At 41.6% G+C, this 15,281-nt stretch overlaps 1 protein-coding gene across 1 annotated transcript in view; it reads right to left on the bottom strand.

Annotated features, from left to right (window-relative positions):
• CNGB3 (cyclic nucleotide gated channel subunit beta 3) overlaps positions 1-15,281 on the bottom strand; it is a 427,114-nt gene that overhangs the window by 136,961 nt on the left and 274,872 nt on the right. Inside the window, exon 12 of the mRNA XM_073631915.1 lies at positions 4,805-4,946. Coding sequence (XP_073488016.1) covers positions 4,805-4,946 — 142 coding nt within the window. The remainder of the gene's footprint in view (positions 1-4,804; positions 4,947-15,281) is intronic.

A 15,281-nucleotide genomic window follows, 5' to 3' on the forward strand; every position in this document is an offset into this window, starting at 1 on the left:
ATCTTAACTCAAGTTAGCCAATTAAGCGTATCACATAAAATCCAAACGTGTAATTTGCTGAAAACATTTACAGAGATATCCATTGTATACAAGTAGAAGGACAATCATGTGCCTTTAACTTTTTGTTCCTCTATCAAGAGCAAAAAAAAAAAAAAATTGCCAAAAGTTTTACCACTGTCTCCCTTGATGCAAATCTAAGAAAACACTGGTTGGAGTTGCCTTTTTTGGCTGGATCTTTTCTTCATATGGTGCGACAGTCTCTCTGCCTGATACTAATGCAGATGTATTAATGAATTATTTATAAATTTTTAAAGTGCTAATGATACATTTTTTTTAATAAGATTGTGACTGCGATAAGAACATATCTACTCACACATCTGTTTAATTAAATTAGTGATGCTTTCAGAAATGAAAAAATGTGATATGGTTTACAAAATCAATGACATTTTGATAACTTGCTATAGTCTGCTCACAATTGTTTAGAAATGGACTGTCCCTAGATGTGCCTTCTGACTGCTGTATGAAAACTTGTCTCATATTGTTAGAATAGAGATGATACGGCTGCTGGAGATGCTTATCTTTCATTCTTGAGAGGAAATTATATTGACTTTTTAATGACCCATATACAAAAACTTGGAGCACAGTTTCCACCTTCTGTCTTATGACTTTTTGAGTGAACCATGTGACTTTAACATTTGTAAATGTTTACCCACATTTATGTTTTGAAATAAATTTGTAGAAACTTATAGATTAGCCACTGGCTCTGTATTGGAGTAATCCTCACTCAAACACCCTGCTTGAAACGGAATTACAATTAAATCTGGTGTTTTTTTTCTTAAATAGATTGGAATAGAATTAGAGCCTTTTTTCCCATTTACTTGTGTCTTTACCTTTCAAAACTCTTTTCTTCCACTATCTGTACTTAATAACCACTTGTTGACCACTGCACGTCGATATACATCGGCACAATGGCAGTGGTGGGCAAATGGGCGTACCTGTACAGCCCCTTTAATTGGCAGGGCTAGCGTGTGGTGTGACCGTGGGACCGGTGGACTCGATGTCTGCCGGTCTCCCTACGATCGTGTCACGGAGCCGCAGAACGGAGAAGTGCCTATGTAAACAAGGCATTTCCATGTTCTGCCTTGTGACATTACAGAGATCACTGCTCCCTGTCAACGGGAGCAGTGATCGCTGTCATGTGAGTTGAAGCCCATTCCCCTCCCAGTTAGAATCACTCCCTAGGACACACGTAACCCATTGATTGCCCCCTAGTGGTTAACCCCTTCCCTGCCAGTGTCATTTACACAGCAATCAGTGCATTTTTTTTATAGCACTGATCGCTGTATAAATGACAACGGTTCCAAAATAGTGTCAAAAGTGTCCGATGTGTCCGCCATAATGTCGCAGTCACAATAAAAATCGCAGATCGCCGCCATTACTAATAAAAAAAAAATAATAATAAAAATACCATAAACTATCCCCTAGTTTGTAGACGCTATAACTTTTGCTCAAACCAATCAATATATGCTTATTGCAATTTTTTTGCCAAAAATATGTAGAAGAATACATATTGGCCTAAACTGAGGAAATAAAATGTTTTTTTATATATTTTTGGGGGATATTCATTATAGCAAAACTTATAAAAATTGCTTTTTTTTTTCAAAATTGTTGCTCTTTTTTTGTTTATAGGACAAAAAATAAAAACTAAAATAAAAAAACCCAAGAAGAGGGTTAAACGCTGCGCTAGAACAATAAAAAATGATATGTGAAATGTAAGAGCTGCCAGCACTAAAAGTCCAATACTAAACTCCAAACATCAAATAAATAAAAATGAGTGCAGCGCTAAAACTGAATGAGTAAAAAAACATATGCTAAAGAACATAAATAAATAATTGACCCATCACACATTATATTATCAAACCAACAGGTCTCCTATAGAAAATAGAGGCAAATGTCTCTGCATGTGTCATATGTGAGAAAAAATCATATAACTTAAATTATGTGATCCCAAAAGAATAGCAAAAAAAAGTCCATAAGTGAAGTAGGTGGATGATCAAAATTAAATTCCAACGAAAAATTGTGACACAGGTGATTCCAGCATCCAAAGTGACTTGCACCCAAGTGAGGTATGAGGCTCCTTACCAGCTCAGGATGACCACCATAACAGTGGTCCCACCAGGCGTTTGGGAAATTAACAGGTCACCCACAAACCTATGCCGATCATTCCAGTGTGTAGAACTGTGCTGATGTTTTCCAAGCTTCAGGACCATTGGCATCTTTAATTTTATTCGGACTTCATGAAAGGAACCTTCTAAGCATTACTTTCCAGCCATCCTCCACAGGTCGACATAATCATTTCAATTTGCCATATAAACTTTCCTTAGAGACAGCTCTGTCAGACGTCCCTCAGGCTGTGACTGAAAAGGTCTTCCATAGAAATCCGCAGCCCTGTCGTTTTGCTGAGCACAGTGTGAAATGATTATGTCGACCTGTGGAGGATGGCTGGAAAGTAATGCTTAGAAGGTTCCTTTCATGAAGTCCGAATAAAATTAAAGATGCCAATGGTCCTGAAGCTTGGAAAACATCAGCACAGTTCTACACACTGGAATGATCGGCATAGGTTTGTGGGTGACCTGTTAATTTCCCAAACGCCTGGTGGGACCACTGTTATGGTGGTCATCCTGAGCTGGTAAGGAGCCTCATACCTCACTTGGGTGCAAGTCACTTTGGATGCTGGAATCACCTGTGTCACAATTTTTCGTTGGAATTTAATTTTGATCATCCACCTACTTCACTTATGGACTTTTTTTTGCTATTCTTTTGGGATCACATAATTTAAGTTATATGATTTTTTCTCACATATGACACATGCAGAGACATTTGCCTCTATTTTCTATAGGAGACCTGTTGGTTTGATAATATAATGTGTGATGGGTCAATTATTTATTTATGTTCTTTAGCATATGTTTTTTTACTCATTCAGTTTTAGCGCTGCACTCATTTTTATTTATTTAAAAAATAAAAACTGCAGAGGTGATCAAATACCACCAAAAGAAAGCTCTATTTGTGGGAAAAAAAGGACGTCAATTTTGTTTGGGAACAACGTCGCACGACCGCGCAATTGTCAGTTAAAGCGACTCAGTGCCAAATCGCAAAAAGTGCTCTGGTCAGGAAGCGGTTAAATTACAACAAGTAATTAGAAAATAAATCATAGCAAGGAGAAATTCAAAATTCGACAGTTGTCACCAGGAACAGATGTCTGTATTGAAATATAACAGTTTAGATCTTTCTTTAATTTTTGTCCCGGTGACAGTTGTCATCAGAACAGATACTGAGGACAAATCTATCCTACAAGGACACAGACAGCAATAAAAAAACAAAAAAAACAAAACAGATGTGCTAATCCTTCCTCACTTTATCCAGATCTGGTTACATCCTTATAGGAAGTACAGTATATTGTTTTTTGAGTCAGCTAACTGATGGACGTGATTGTCAGAAGGAGCAGTAAAGCAGTAAATATTTTACATTCAATGCTAATTTGTCTTAACTATTACTAATGCTCTAACTGTAGAACAAAAAAAGAACACAAAGGAAAGAAGCCAGGGTTTACAGAAAATTATCTAAACTGTATATTTCCCAGTATCGTAATTACAAAGAAATGGAAGGGTCCATTAAAAAAAAAATGACTTCCTCTTCTGACAATACATCTAAAAGATAAATTTTCCCAAAACTAGTCCTAAAATTGGACAACTGCTTAATCAAATACATTTCCTAGTCAAGCAAGTGCTTGCAAATATCTGCTCTTGTTTTCTGTACACTTTCTATGTTTTTAAGGATCTCCCTGAATCCTGGGTACCATCTATATACAGTAACCTGCATTCTCTCCAAGCTGAGATTAAGTCATGGCCCTACCACAAGACATTCAATTGTCAAATGCCAGAACTTCAGCAGTCGGTATAGGCTCTGCAATTTCACAATTGAATGACAGTAGAGTAGAGCTTAACCAAGAGAGGGCAGTTTACAGGCCCAAGCTGAACCTAACACCTGATTACGCGCCATCTTGTGGACACTTCATTTTAGTGCAGCATGTTTGTCTTCTCCACTATGTTGCTGTCATCTGCTGGAGATTGTGCACACTACAAGCACAAGCTCCAGGAAATGGACGTGTACATTCACAACTGCTATTTTTTCTGAGCATTAGCTCAAGGATATTGCTTGAATATAGACCAGTGTTTGCATCCTGAATTTTGTCTGATTTTCTGTCTACCCGACCCAGCATGTTGTTTGGAATTGTTCTATCTACTTTCTGCTTTCTAACCTTTTGCTTACCTTACCATGCACTCTGTTTTCCAAGTCTGTTAACACATGCTGATATTACTCCAGTTGACAACATAGTGCATCACTGTGCCTGTTTGCTGCAATCTACTTGGACATTTAGCAAGCTTCTAACAACTTTGCACTTACATCTGTCCATCATGAATCAGCAGTGGAAACCCTACCTGAAGACTGTTCTGTTGTCATCCGGTGGCATTGTGAAACAGCATCTACTGGTAAGCCAAACATCTCTTCCTGGTGTCACTTGGTGACAGCAGGATATTAAAAATGAAAAAAAAAAGTACTTTTATGTGTATGGAATGAGCATAAATTGCCATCATGCAAAATGACATATGCTGAAAACTTTTTTTTCCAGGACTGCTAACATAAGATTCCACGTCACCCAGTTATAACACTATAAACTCTCTTCTTCACTTGTCCTGGTACCTTCACAGCAAAAAAAAAAAAAAAAAAATGAATTCTCTTTTACCTGTCCAATTAAACTTGAAAAGACAAAGACTCCAGTGAAATAATTTAGCAGCTGGAAGAGTATTTCGAATATTGTCACAGGTTCAGCAAGTCCCCCTATGGTGATTAAAGTTCGAACAGCAAAGTAATAACATCTCAGATACCTGTGGACAAAAGAACCAAGGACACATATTAGAAGCATGAATGCCGAATAATTTTCAGTTGTCAACTGTTGAAAAAAAATGTATATAGCCAAAAATCTGAACAGTCATAACAAGACTAAAATATATGCTGAACACAGCTCCTGTTTACACCATTGCTTTAGTATGCACTGATGTAGAATAAAGAAAATGTTGCAAAGGAAGGCCTGAAATAATTACTGTTGCTGCTGCAGGCTTTTTGTAGTGTTGGCCAAGTGATTTAATGCCTAGGCTTTTGGTCATATGACTAGCACTGGAGGGATTCTGGAAAAGTTAGTATTTTAGTCCTTCTATTACTCCTGGTCATCTGCTTTCATTAAAGATGAATTTTAGAAATTCAGTCACTTTGCCAAAAAGGAAGGCACACTATTGCCCCGTACACACGGTCGGATTTTCCGATGGAAAATGTCCGATCGGAGCGTGTTGTCGGAAATTCCGACCGTGTGTGGGCTCCATCGGACATTTTCCATTGGATTTTCCGACACACAAAGTTGGAGAGCAGGAGATAAAATTTTCCGACAACAAAATCCGATCGCGTCAATTCCGACCGTGTGTGGCCTGTTCCGACGCACAAAGTGCCACGCATGCTCAGAAGAAATTCCAAGACGGAACAGCTCGTTCTGGTAAACTTAGCGTTCGCAATGTATACACGCTTTTTGGGATTTTAAGCCTTTTTTTTTTTTTAATGTTTGAATTTTTTCAAAGGCTGATCTTTGTTCAATGTTATTTTTATTTTTACTCCAGAATATTTTTGTGTGTGTTTTGTGTGTGAAGTTACCCCAACACCATTGATATGTTTTATTATTTAATCTCAAGGAGATTTTTTGGTGTTGGTGTCCCTTGTTCATTTCACATTGTATATTTGAAATGTACCTGAATCCTCACAAACAAACTGTCATTTTTGAAGTAAAACACATAGGAGAGTATAATTCAAAACAAAAATCCTTTATTAAGGGCTCAGAACCAAACAAAGAGGAAGGCAACACTGGATCAACAAGAGAAATTAGTGAAGCCTGGGACCCCCACGATAGACATCAATTCTTGAACATCAAAATTGGTGGCCTGAGGAGTCCATATGTAAGGGAGGGCAGTCTGGTCCAGAATTCGCAGAGATCCGGATAGCAGCAGATGACATCTGTGTCCCCAGGCTGTGGTACCACAAGAGGCTGCATTTTTTGGCCGACCAGACTGGATCCAGGGTCCTCACTTTTTGGTCTTCCTTTCACGCTTCCTTCCGGGCTGTGGCTGTGCAGTTGGAGATGTGGCAGGAGGAGGAGTAGGACCTGGAGGAGGACTGTGAGGACCTGGAGGAGAGGGAGGACGAGGAGGAGGACCTGCAGGAGGAGGACCATCGCAAAGGTGTGTCTGAGCTGTCATTTGGCCCCTCATACCTTTGTTAAGAGCCTCCAATATGAGCGCCTCACACATGACTTGTTGGCCCTCCTCCATCCTCTGCATTTTATATGCAATGACGGCAGCAATGTCCTCCTCCACGGTCTGTCGTGCTCCCAGGACCTCTGTAGCCCTCCAAAAGAGTCCTCTGGTAGCCTCCTCTAGGGCACTCCTCCTACTGCCACTTTCTCTTTTCAGGGGGGGTGGAGGGACCTGCAGATCAACCAGCCGGCTCGGCCCGGCCACCTCCTGGCTGAGACTTCCCTGTGTATGAAAAAGGGACATGGTTGTAATGTTTTGCTTCATCAATCACAATCATAAATTAGTACTCCCAACTAACATCTAGTTAACATCATTGATTGGAAAAGCAGAAATATTTAGAGGAATGCTATACCTGGCTCAATCTGGGCTCCTGCACATGTGGCCTGGAAGGCCCAGGTTGGGCGTCAGAAGCCTCAGCCGGGGGGGGAAGGAAGCGTGGAAGGAAGACTGGAGAGGGATGGCCTGGGTTCAGTCTGGCCTGCCAGAAAATGCAGCCTGTCGTAGTACAACATCCTGGGGACATAGATGTCATCTGCTGCTCCTGATCACTGTGAATCCAGGACCTTCTTGCGCTCCCTTACATATGTGCTCCTCAGGCCACCAATTAAGATCTTTAAATAGGTGATGTCTGCCGTGGGGATCACCTGCTTCACAATTTCACACAATTGCTCCAGTGCTGCCTTCCTCTTTGCTTGGTTCTTGAAATGGGGGTGTTTAATCTCCCACAGACAGGGCAGCTCCCTTAACATATCTAGGAATACTGACATGAAGTCATTATCTTTCATTAGCATATCCATGTTCACTGCAAGACACAACACAAGACAAAGCCTAATGTCAGACAAAACTCTCCTAATCTTGTTACAATATAGGCTTCAATGTAGAAGCAGTATAGGAACAAGTTTGTCTCTTACCTTCGTTCTTACGATCGGCGCGTCCAATGCTCCTTCCTCCGCTCACAGATCGTACGTAATACGCACGCGTGTTACGCTTTATACATACTGCGCATGCGTGTAACTCCGTCCGCCCCTGACGTTCTTTCTAGTCTATTCCCCGCCCCTTTTCGTTCGGCGCAGTGGGGGAAGAGCACATGGCGGAGTCACAGCTGGTGCGTGCTAATTGCAGGAACGAGGAGGAGGAGGAGGAAAGCCCGGATCCGGACACGTCCCGATCCAGAAGGAGACGTTTTAAGGCCACAAATATGTCCTTTGGGGAGATGTTGGAGATGGTCGACATCATGAAGAAGTCCGACTATGACGGAAAGTATGGGCCTTACCCCAACCCCAATATCAGAAAGGCCAAGATCATGGCGAAAGTGATCAAAAGTCTGCAGAAGAATTTCGGGGTACGACGATCGAAAGATCAGCTCAGGAAGCGGTGGTCGGACCTGAAATTGAGAGAGCCAGAGCAGTACCGAAAGATCCGGAGAGTGCTGCAAAAAAGTAAGTAGTTGTGCTGTGTTCTTATTCTTTCTGTCTTTATTGCGTTTGTGCTGCTCCATATGCTTTTATTAATTGTAACGTTTAAAAGGGCAACTTTAATGTTCATGGGCCCATTATTCGTCCGTATCAAACATTTTTCTTTCGGCCTCTAAAACACCATTGTTTAGGCCATATGCATTTTCCCACATTTTTTTTGGGCCTACTTGGATGCCAAATAGTTGTTTGTGTAGATGGGTTTGTTACTAGAATGAAATGCCAACTAGATTGTGTGTAAGGAGAGGACGCTGAGCAGCTGTTTTCACATCTGGACACTGGAGCACTAGTGTGGGACACCAGAACACCATTTTTATTAGGGGGCCACACAGGTGCTCCAGTGTATACTATAGGGGGGTCTCCATCTATAAAGCTTGTACTAAACAGGTAAAGTATTGCAGCTTGACAAAGGCCAATAAAAAAAATACATCTTTGAACTCGGCTAAAATAGACAATTGTACCCCACTTCCAAGCAATGTTTCCTATTTCTAGTTCTGCCATCAAATATCTGTGTGCTAATTATACCATTTTTGTTTTACATAGGGGAGAAAAGACTCGGAGGATACCCCTCATCCGAGGAGACCACAGACCCCCCACCTCTGGAAGAAGGGGAACTAACACCAACACAAGAAGAGCAGGAGGAAGAAGAAGATGTGGTGGAGATTGGCACCACAACAGGTGAGTGTCTGCGACCACAGGCTCAGGTAAAAGAGATGGATGGTGGCAGATTTTTGATACCTGTTTTTGTTTTCTTTCTCTCTTTTTAGGTGATCGTGAGGTTGTGGATCCAGAACGTTTCACATCAGAAAGTGCCCAGATCCTGATCGGGGAGATCATGGGGTGTAATGTAGAACTGCAAAACATACAGCAAAAAATCAATGATGTTATTAAAAAAAATAATAACATCATTGATGTTTTGGGGCGAATTTAAAACCCCACAAAATCACTTTTTGGATTGTGGTCCAATCTTTTAAATATTTTTGCAATGTTTTGAAAAGCCAAATTTGGAGGATGCACAGTGTGCCAACATGTGCTATCTGCCATCACGGGAGATCAATGGATGCGTTTTGGGGGTGCAACCCCTTCCTCAATTATAAAGTAGCGTTGAGGAAGGGCTTGCTCCCCCAAAACACATCCCTTGATCCCCCCTGATGGCAGATAGCACATGTTGACATTCGTAAATTGGTGTGCATCTTCCAAATTTGGCTTTTCCAGGGGTGATTTCCCCCCATCTGAACGCTATATCAAACCCAGTTCCTAAATACTGATGTCTGATATAGCCTTCAGGTTTTACCTAATGTGAACTTTGTAAGTTCAAGTTTTTTGGCTTTCTTGTTGGTTTTACACAGGCCTGTTTTATCTGAAATGGACATTTCGATTTTTGATAATGCTACTGCAAAAATTGTTATACAACAAACATGTTGGTTTGTTTTAAAAACCTTTGGTAAATGCACATGTGATTGTGCAGGTATAAAAAAGTTGCTTACTCAAGAATGTGTGGTTTATTGTCTCAACACTACAATACAACACTTTTGGGGTGATGTAATTGCTGTTTTCTGCAAAAATGGGTGTTATTTCCTAAGGGCAAATCCTCTTTGCACTACAAGTGCAGTTTCAGTGCATTTGCAAGTGCACTTGTAGTGAAATGTGTTTTTGCATTTAGGAAATAACAGCCAACAGTGCTTTGTATAAGGTTACACAATCACGACATTTTCTGGACTCAACACATTTCTGTCAGGGTCAGCTAAAACAAACACAAGCAGTAAATGTCCACCAAGAATTTCTTTTTTTTTATTATAAAAAGGCTTCACAGATTGTCTGGCATATTGATAGCCCCCCTACCCGCAAAGAACTCCAGGTAGCGTAACCGGACATCACGGGCACTCAGGGAGGGCAAGCCAGGACGGCCACTTTCAAGCGCCATCAGTGTGGTTTGATGTAGGATTCCGGCCTCAGGCCCAACTGAGCCAGCATAGTTGGCCGAATGTTTCCTTAAAAAGTTAGGGAGAACACAGCATGCCAGTAAATTATGGTTCAGTTTATACTCCGCCATATGGATGGGTGTCAGAAATAGTCGGAACCGGCTGGCCAGGATTCCAAATGTGTTCTTCACCACTCTTCGAGCTCTTGCCAGCCGGTAATTAAAAACCCTCTGTTCCAGGGTGAGGGTCCTCATTGGGAATGGCCGCATCAGGTGGTCCCCCAGCGCAAACGCTTCTTCAGCAACGAACACAAATGGGAGTCCTTCCACATTGTCCTCTGGAGCTGGCAAGTCCAAGCTGCCATTCTGGAGACGCCTGTAGAACTCCGTCTGGGCGATGACTCCACCATCGGACATCCGGCCATTCTTCCCCACGTCCACATACAAGGAGTCGTAATTAGCCGACACCACCGCCAACATCACTATACTATTAAACCCCTTGTAATTATAATAGTACGACCCCGAGTTGGGTGGTGGGACGATGTGGACGTGTTTCCCATCAATTGCCCCTCCGCAGTTAGGAAAGTCCCACCGCTCGGCAAAGTAGGAGGCCACAGTCTGCCATTCCTGTGGCGTGGAAGGAAACTGTTGAGGAAAAAACAATAAACATTACTATTTTTACTCAGAAACATGGCAAGCAGATTATACACAAACATTATGGGGCAACCTCCAGATAGCATTTATTAAGGGGAATTTAACAAGGCCAAAGTATAAGGTACACCTATCATATTCCCCCTCCCCCCCTCTCATGGGCCATTTCTAACATTATAGGGGGTGTGTGGAAATCTTGGACAGGTAACCCTCTTCACTTTGAGAGATGAATGCCTAAATAATGGGTATTACTTTGAACAGCCCCTCCTTAGTTACACTATTGGCAGACCACTGGACAGGTAAGAAGTGTCATAATACAAAGATATAAATACACATTGTACACATTTGAGGACATTTGGACATTCTGCTATTACCTATCAAGATAATACTGTAATAGGATACAAAAACTTTAAACAGTACCATTGGAAAGTATACAGGCAGGCCCTTGCACTACATGCTTTGGGGAATTCATCCATAAATCTGACCAGTAAAGAGATGGGTATAGTGTGTATGGGTTTGGCAAAGTCAGCAGATAGATGATTGAGGATAGAGAATTGGGATCAGCTGACTTAGCAGTTGGGGGAGGGAGGGTTACTAAAAATTTTTGGGGGACACCACCAAAAAAAAAAACTCTGGCACTCTGCCTGAATTTAAATAAAAAATAACATTTCCAAACATTTTAGGGGGTGTGTGGGGTAAAGCACTACTATGGAGCAGATAAAATACATTGTTAAGTGACTACATGAGGTGAATATAGGGCAGGAGACAACATGCTGGGGAGGTTAGTGAAGGGCAAATATGTATGAAGGACCTAAAATAATAATTACATAAAAATCCAGCATGCATGAGGACAAAGGGGACATTCACAGCATATTACAATCATGGTAATTAGGGAATGAGGAAAGAAATACAATATATTACCAAACATTCAATACAATAAAATGTGATATAAAGGATAAAAATCTTACCTTCATATACTCCTTCTGCAGGACCTGGATGATGGCAGAACAGGTCTCTGGGATAATGATCCCCAGAGCCTGGGGGGAGATGCCTGTCGAGAACTTCAAGTCCTGCAGGCTTCTCCCCGTGGTCAAATACCGCAGGGTAGCGACCAGCCTCTGCTCCGGAGTGATGGCTTGCCTCATGCAGGTATCCTGCCTGCTGATATAGGGGGTCAGCGAAGCCAACAAATGGTGAAACATGGGGTCCGTCATCCTGAGAAAGTTCCTGAAATCATCAGGATTATTCTCACGGATCTCACGGAGCAAAGGCATATGAGAGAACTGGTCACGCTGAAGCAACCAATTCTTGGTCCATGAACTCCTCCCCACCCTGTTCATGGACAGGACTTGTGTCAAGGTCAGGACCCCAACACCAAGCCCCCGCACAGCACGAACTCTACGAGGAGTACGCATACGAAACATGGCTAGAAAACGGTCGGCTGCTCAGAATGAAGTAACAGAACGCACTGAAGAACAGCAAGGCCTGTGAAGAGCAACCTGAAAAAACAGTAACGAACGAACAAGAATACAATGACTACTTAAAGTCACGCGGAACTTGCTTGCACGCACTGAAGAGCAGATACAAACCCACAAGCACAAACTGAACGGCAGAAAACGATCTGAAAGCCACGAGTCTGAAAAGCGCGAATCGTCTCTCACCAAACTTTTACTAACACGAGATTAGCAAAAGGAGCCCAAAGGGTGCCGCGCTTGGTTCTGAACCGGCCTTTTCTAGTCTCGTCGTACGTGGTGTACGTGACCGCGTGGTTGGCGATCGGAAATTCCGACAACTTTGTGCGACCATGTGTAGACAAAATAAGTTTGAGCCAACATCCGTCTGAAAAAATCCTAGGATTTTGTTGTCGGAATGTCCAAACAAAGTCCGACTGTGTGTACACCCTATATGAGTTAAGTCCAAAGAGCTGCATGACTTCCCCTGGGCCTATCTCTATTATTTACATCTGACAGGTTTATTGCTCTACTGGAAAGACACTCTGGGATCTGAGAGTAGAGAAGCACAGAGAGCAGCTTTCCCCTCTGCTGCCTATTCACAGAAGCCTTTATAGTTTGTGAATGTGTTCACATAATACCAAGGCTTCTGTGATTGGGCAGGAGGAGGGGAGAGGTAGGCATAGCAGCTGCAGCGACTAGGCAAAATAGCTGTCTACTGGGAGTACTATAAAGCTGTCAGATATAAATAATAGAGCTAAGCCCAGGAACTGTCATGCAGCTCGATGGACTTACTTTATAGTGTACCTCATTTTATACAAAGAAGCAATTCCTGGAATTGAGCTTTATAGTAAATCTGAACTTAGAAGAAAAAGCTTTGCTATGTTATAAGAAATATTTAGAAATGTTACCTGTGCCAAAACAATACCCTGAAAGATTTACTTTTTATCTTGAATTGCTCCTAAAAATAGCAGTGCACTTTCTGGCATGTGAGTTTACCCTAGGCACTCCTGTACCAACAGCCTCATAGTTGTAGACCTACTGTGTGAGATCAAAGGCATTGCTGCCTCTGACTGCTAGTCTGAAATGATTTGGAGAAAAGTTTGATGATGTCAGTACTGCGCTGTTCAATGTTTTTTTGTCTAAAGAGAAAGCTGCAGTGTAATGATCTCTCTGCTTCTGCTTTATTCATTCTTTGCCTCTTCTGCTGCCTCTTGAATATTACCCCCCCCCCCTCCACCAGTTATCAGATCACTAATCATCAGGGGACATCTATGACATGAAGAAGCAAAACCCTTCTCCTCTACCAAGATGGCCCCCTCCATACAGAGACAGTGCAGAACTAGGCATCACAAGTCAGTAATGGGGTCAGCTGCAGGCAATAGTGAGGATCAGCCCTCCTCCAAGGTCATGCTTGGCACATGTAGGAGGAGACATATTCTATGTACTTTGCTTTACCTGGATACAACCTGCTACAATTGGAGGCTGTATTATGATATTGTATTTTTAATATATTATTATTTATTATTTATATTTTTTATATATAATATATTATAATATAATATTATATTTTTACAATATAAACACATTTTCTGCAAAACAAATATTATATAGTTACATAGTCTGGTTGAGAAAAGACACGAGTCCATCTAGTTCAATCAATAAAAGGGGGAAAAAATCATACAATTCTATATATACAATCCTTTACCTACAGTTGATCCAGAGGAAGGCAAAACCCCCCCAGCAAAACATGAACCATGAACATTGTTGGCTGATAATACTGGCCGGACCTCTGCCAGTTAAAGCTCTGCTCTTCAGGTAGTGCACCAGCTGCATTTATAAATAGATGTAATATTTAATGAATACACAACTGCAATAATTGGTGTATTTCTGACAAATGTCTGAAAATCATCAATAACTGTGGTATCTGCCCAACAAGCCAATTATGACAGAACCAATGCCCCTCATATATGCAAAGCATCAATGTACCATAGCATCTGACAAATGTCCCATCTTTACTCTCACACGAAAATAAAAAAAAAAAGGAAAAGAAAAGAAGCAATTAAAATCTCTTAAAAGGTTTAGCAGGGCCATGACAAAAGAACTAGAGGGCTGCATGATGGGCATCGATAGAATTAACATTGGATGTTTTCTGGTAAATCAGAACTGGAATTTTCTCCTGAAATTGAATGCATGACCCTTTATTCCAGACTGCCCTGAGCACATAGGAGAAAGGGAAAATGACAGGGTGGATTGAAGGCAGGAGAAGGATTAGGAATGGATGGGGAATGGTTTAAGGATATGGCATATGGAGCAGGGAGGAGGTGGTTGTAACTTAGGGAAGCCACAAGGAGCAAATGAAAGTGAGGTGAGCAATTTGGTCCAACCACCCACCCTCTTGCCAAAAGTGTGGCTATTATTAAAAGTGCATACTTTGGGGAATTGAGGTATGGGAAGAGGATGGGGGACTTGTGGGCCATGTTGTACTCTTTTCACAGCATCAGCGGGTTCTTAAAGGTGCAAAGAAGTAAGATCATTGGTTATGTTTTGAAGGTTAGTTTACAAATATATATGATTATATGGTGCTCATGAAGGTGAAGAATGGTGTAAAATTACTGGTGTGTACCCACCAGGCTGGTTGTGGATGGCTGGTGGCCTGCATGGGATTACAATATTACATTGGGTGAGCTATCAAGGACCTAGCTTTAATAGCTGTGTTAGAATTCTTGTATGTTATTGAAGAAGTGGTGTCCAAATGATGTGAATGTTATTATCTTGTTATTTATTAAAAACTGTGACCCTGATCCTCCTTTCCTGGGGTCCCCTGCCAGGGATCTAGCCTCCTCCATTTTTTGGTGCGCCACCATAGGAAGCTGCTTTCTATGGTGGCATACTTGCGGTCTCACTCCCGACATGGGTTCTGTGCCTTTATAGACACACAGCGCTGCTTGGTCCCTCCTCCTGCTTCTCCCTCACAGGATTTGATTGGAAGCAGCAGGAGCAAATGGCTCCTGCTGATTCCTCTGTGTCTGTGTGAAGAGAGAGAGAGCAGATGGGCACACCGCTGGATCGATATAGGACTATAGGTATATAGGGAGGTGAGGGGGTGGTACACTTACTGAGACATGTTTTACCTAATGCATTAGGGAATGCATTAAGATAATAATGTTTTGCCTTTAGAACCACTTTAATGTGTTCAGTTCCAATATTCAATATCACCCCACCCTCTCAGCCCCACCTGGGTAGTGACATTGGTGATAAGTGGCACATAAATTTATACATATTTCACAATGTTCAAGTTGGGATACACAGTGTATTTTAGTCATGTTGTAGATTCTCTTTTTCTCAAAGGGAATAAAATAAACAACAT

The sequence above is a fragment of the Aquarana catesbeiana genome, linkage group LG05 (assembly GCF_042186555.1).
Source record: "Aquarana catesbeiana isolate 2022-GZ linkage group LG05, ASM4218655v1, whole genome shotgun sequence".
In the NCBI taxonomy this organism is placed as follows: domain Eukaryota; kingdom Metazoa; phylum Chordata; class Amphibia; order Anura; family Ranidae; genus Aquarana; species Aquarana catesbeiana.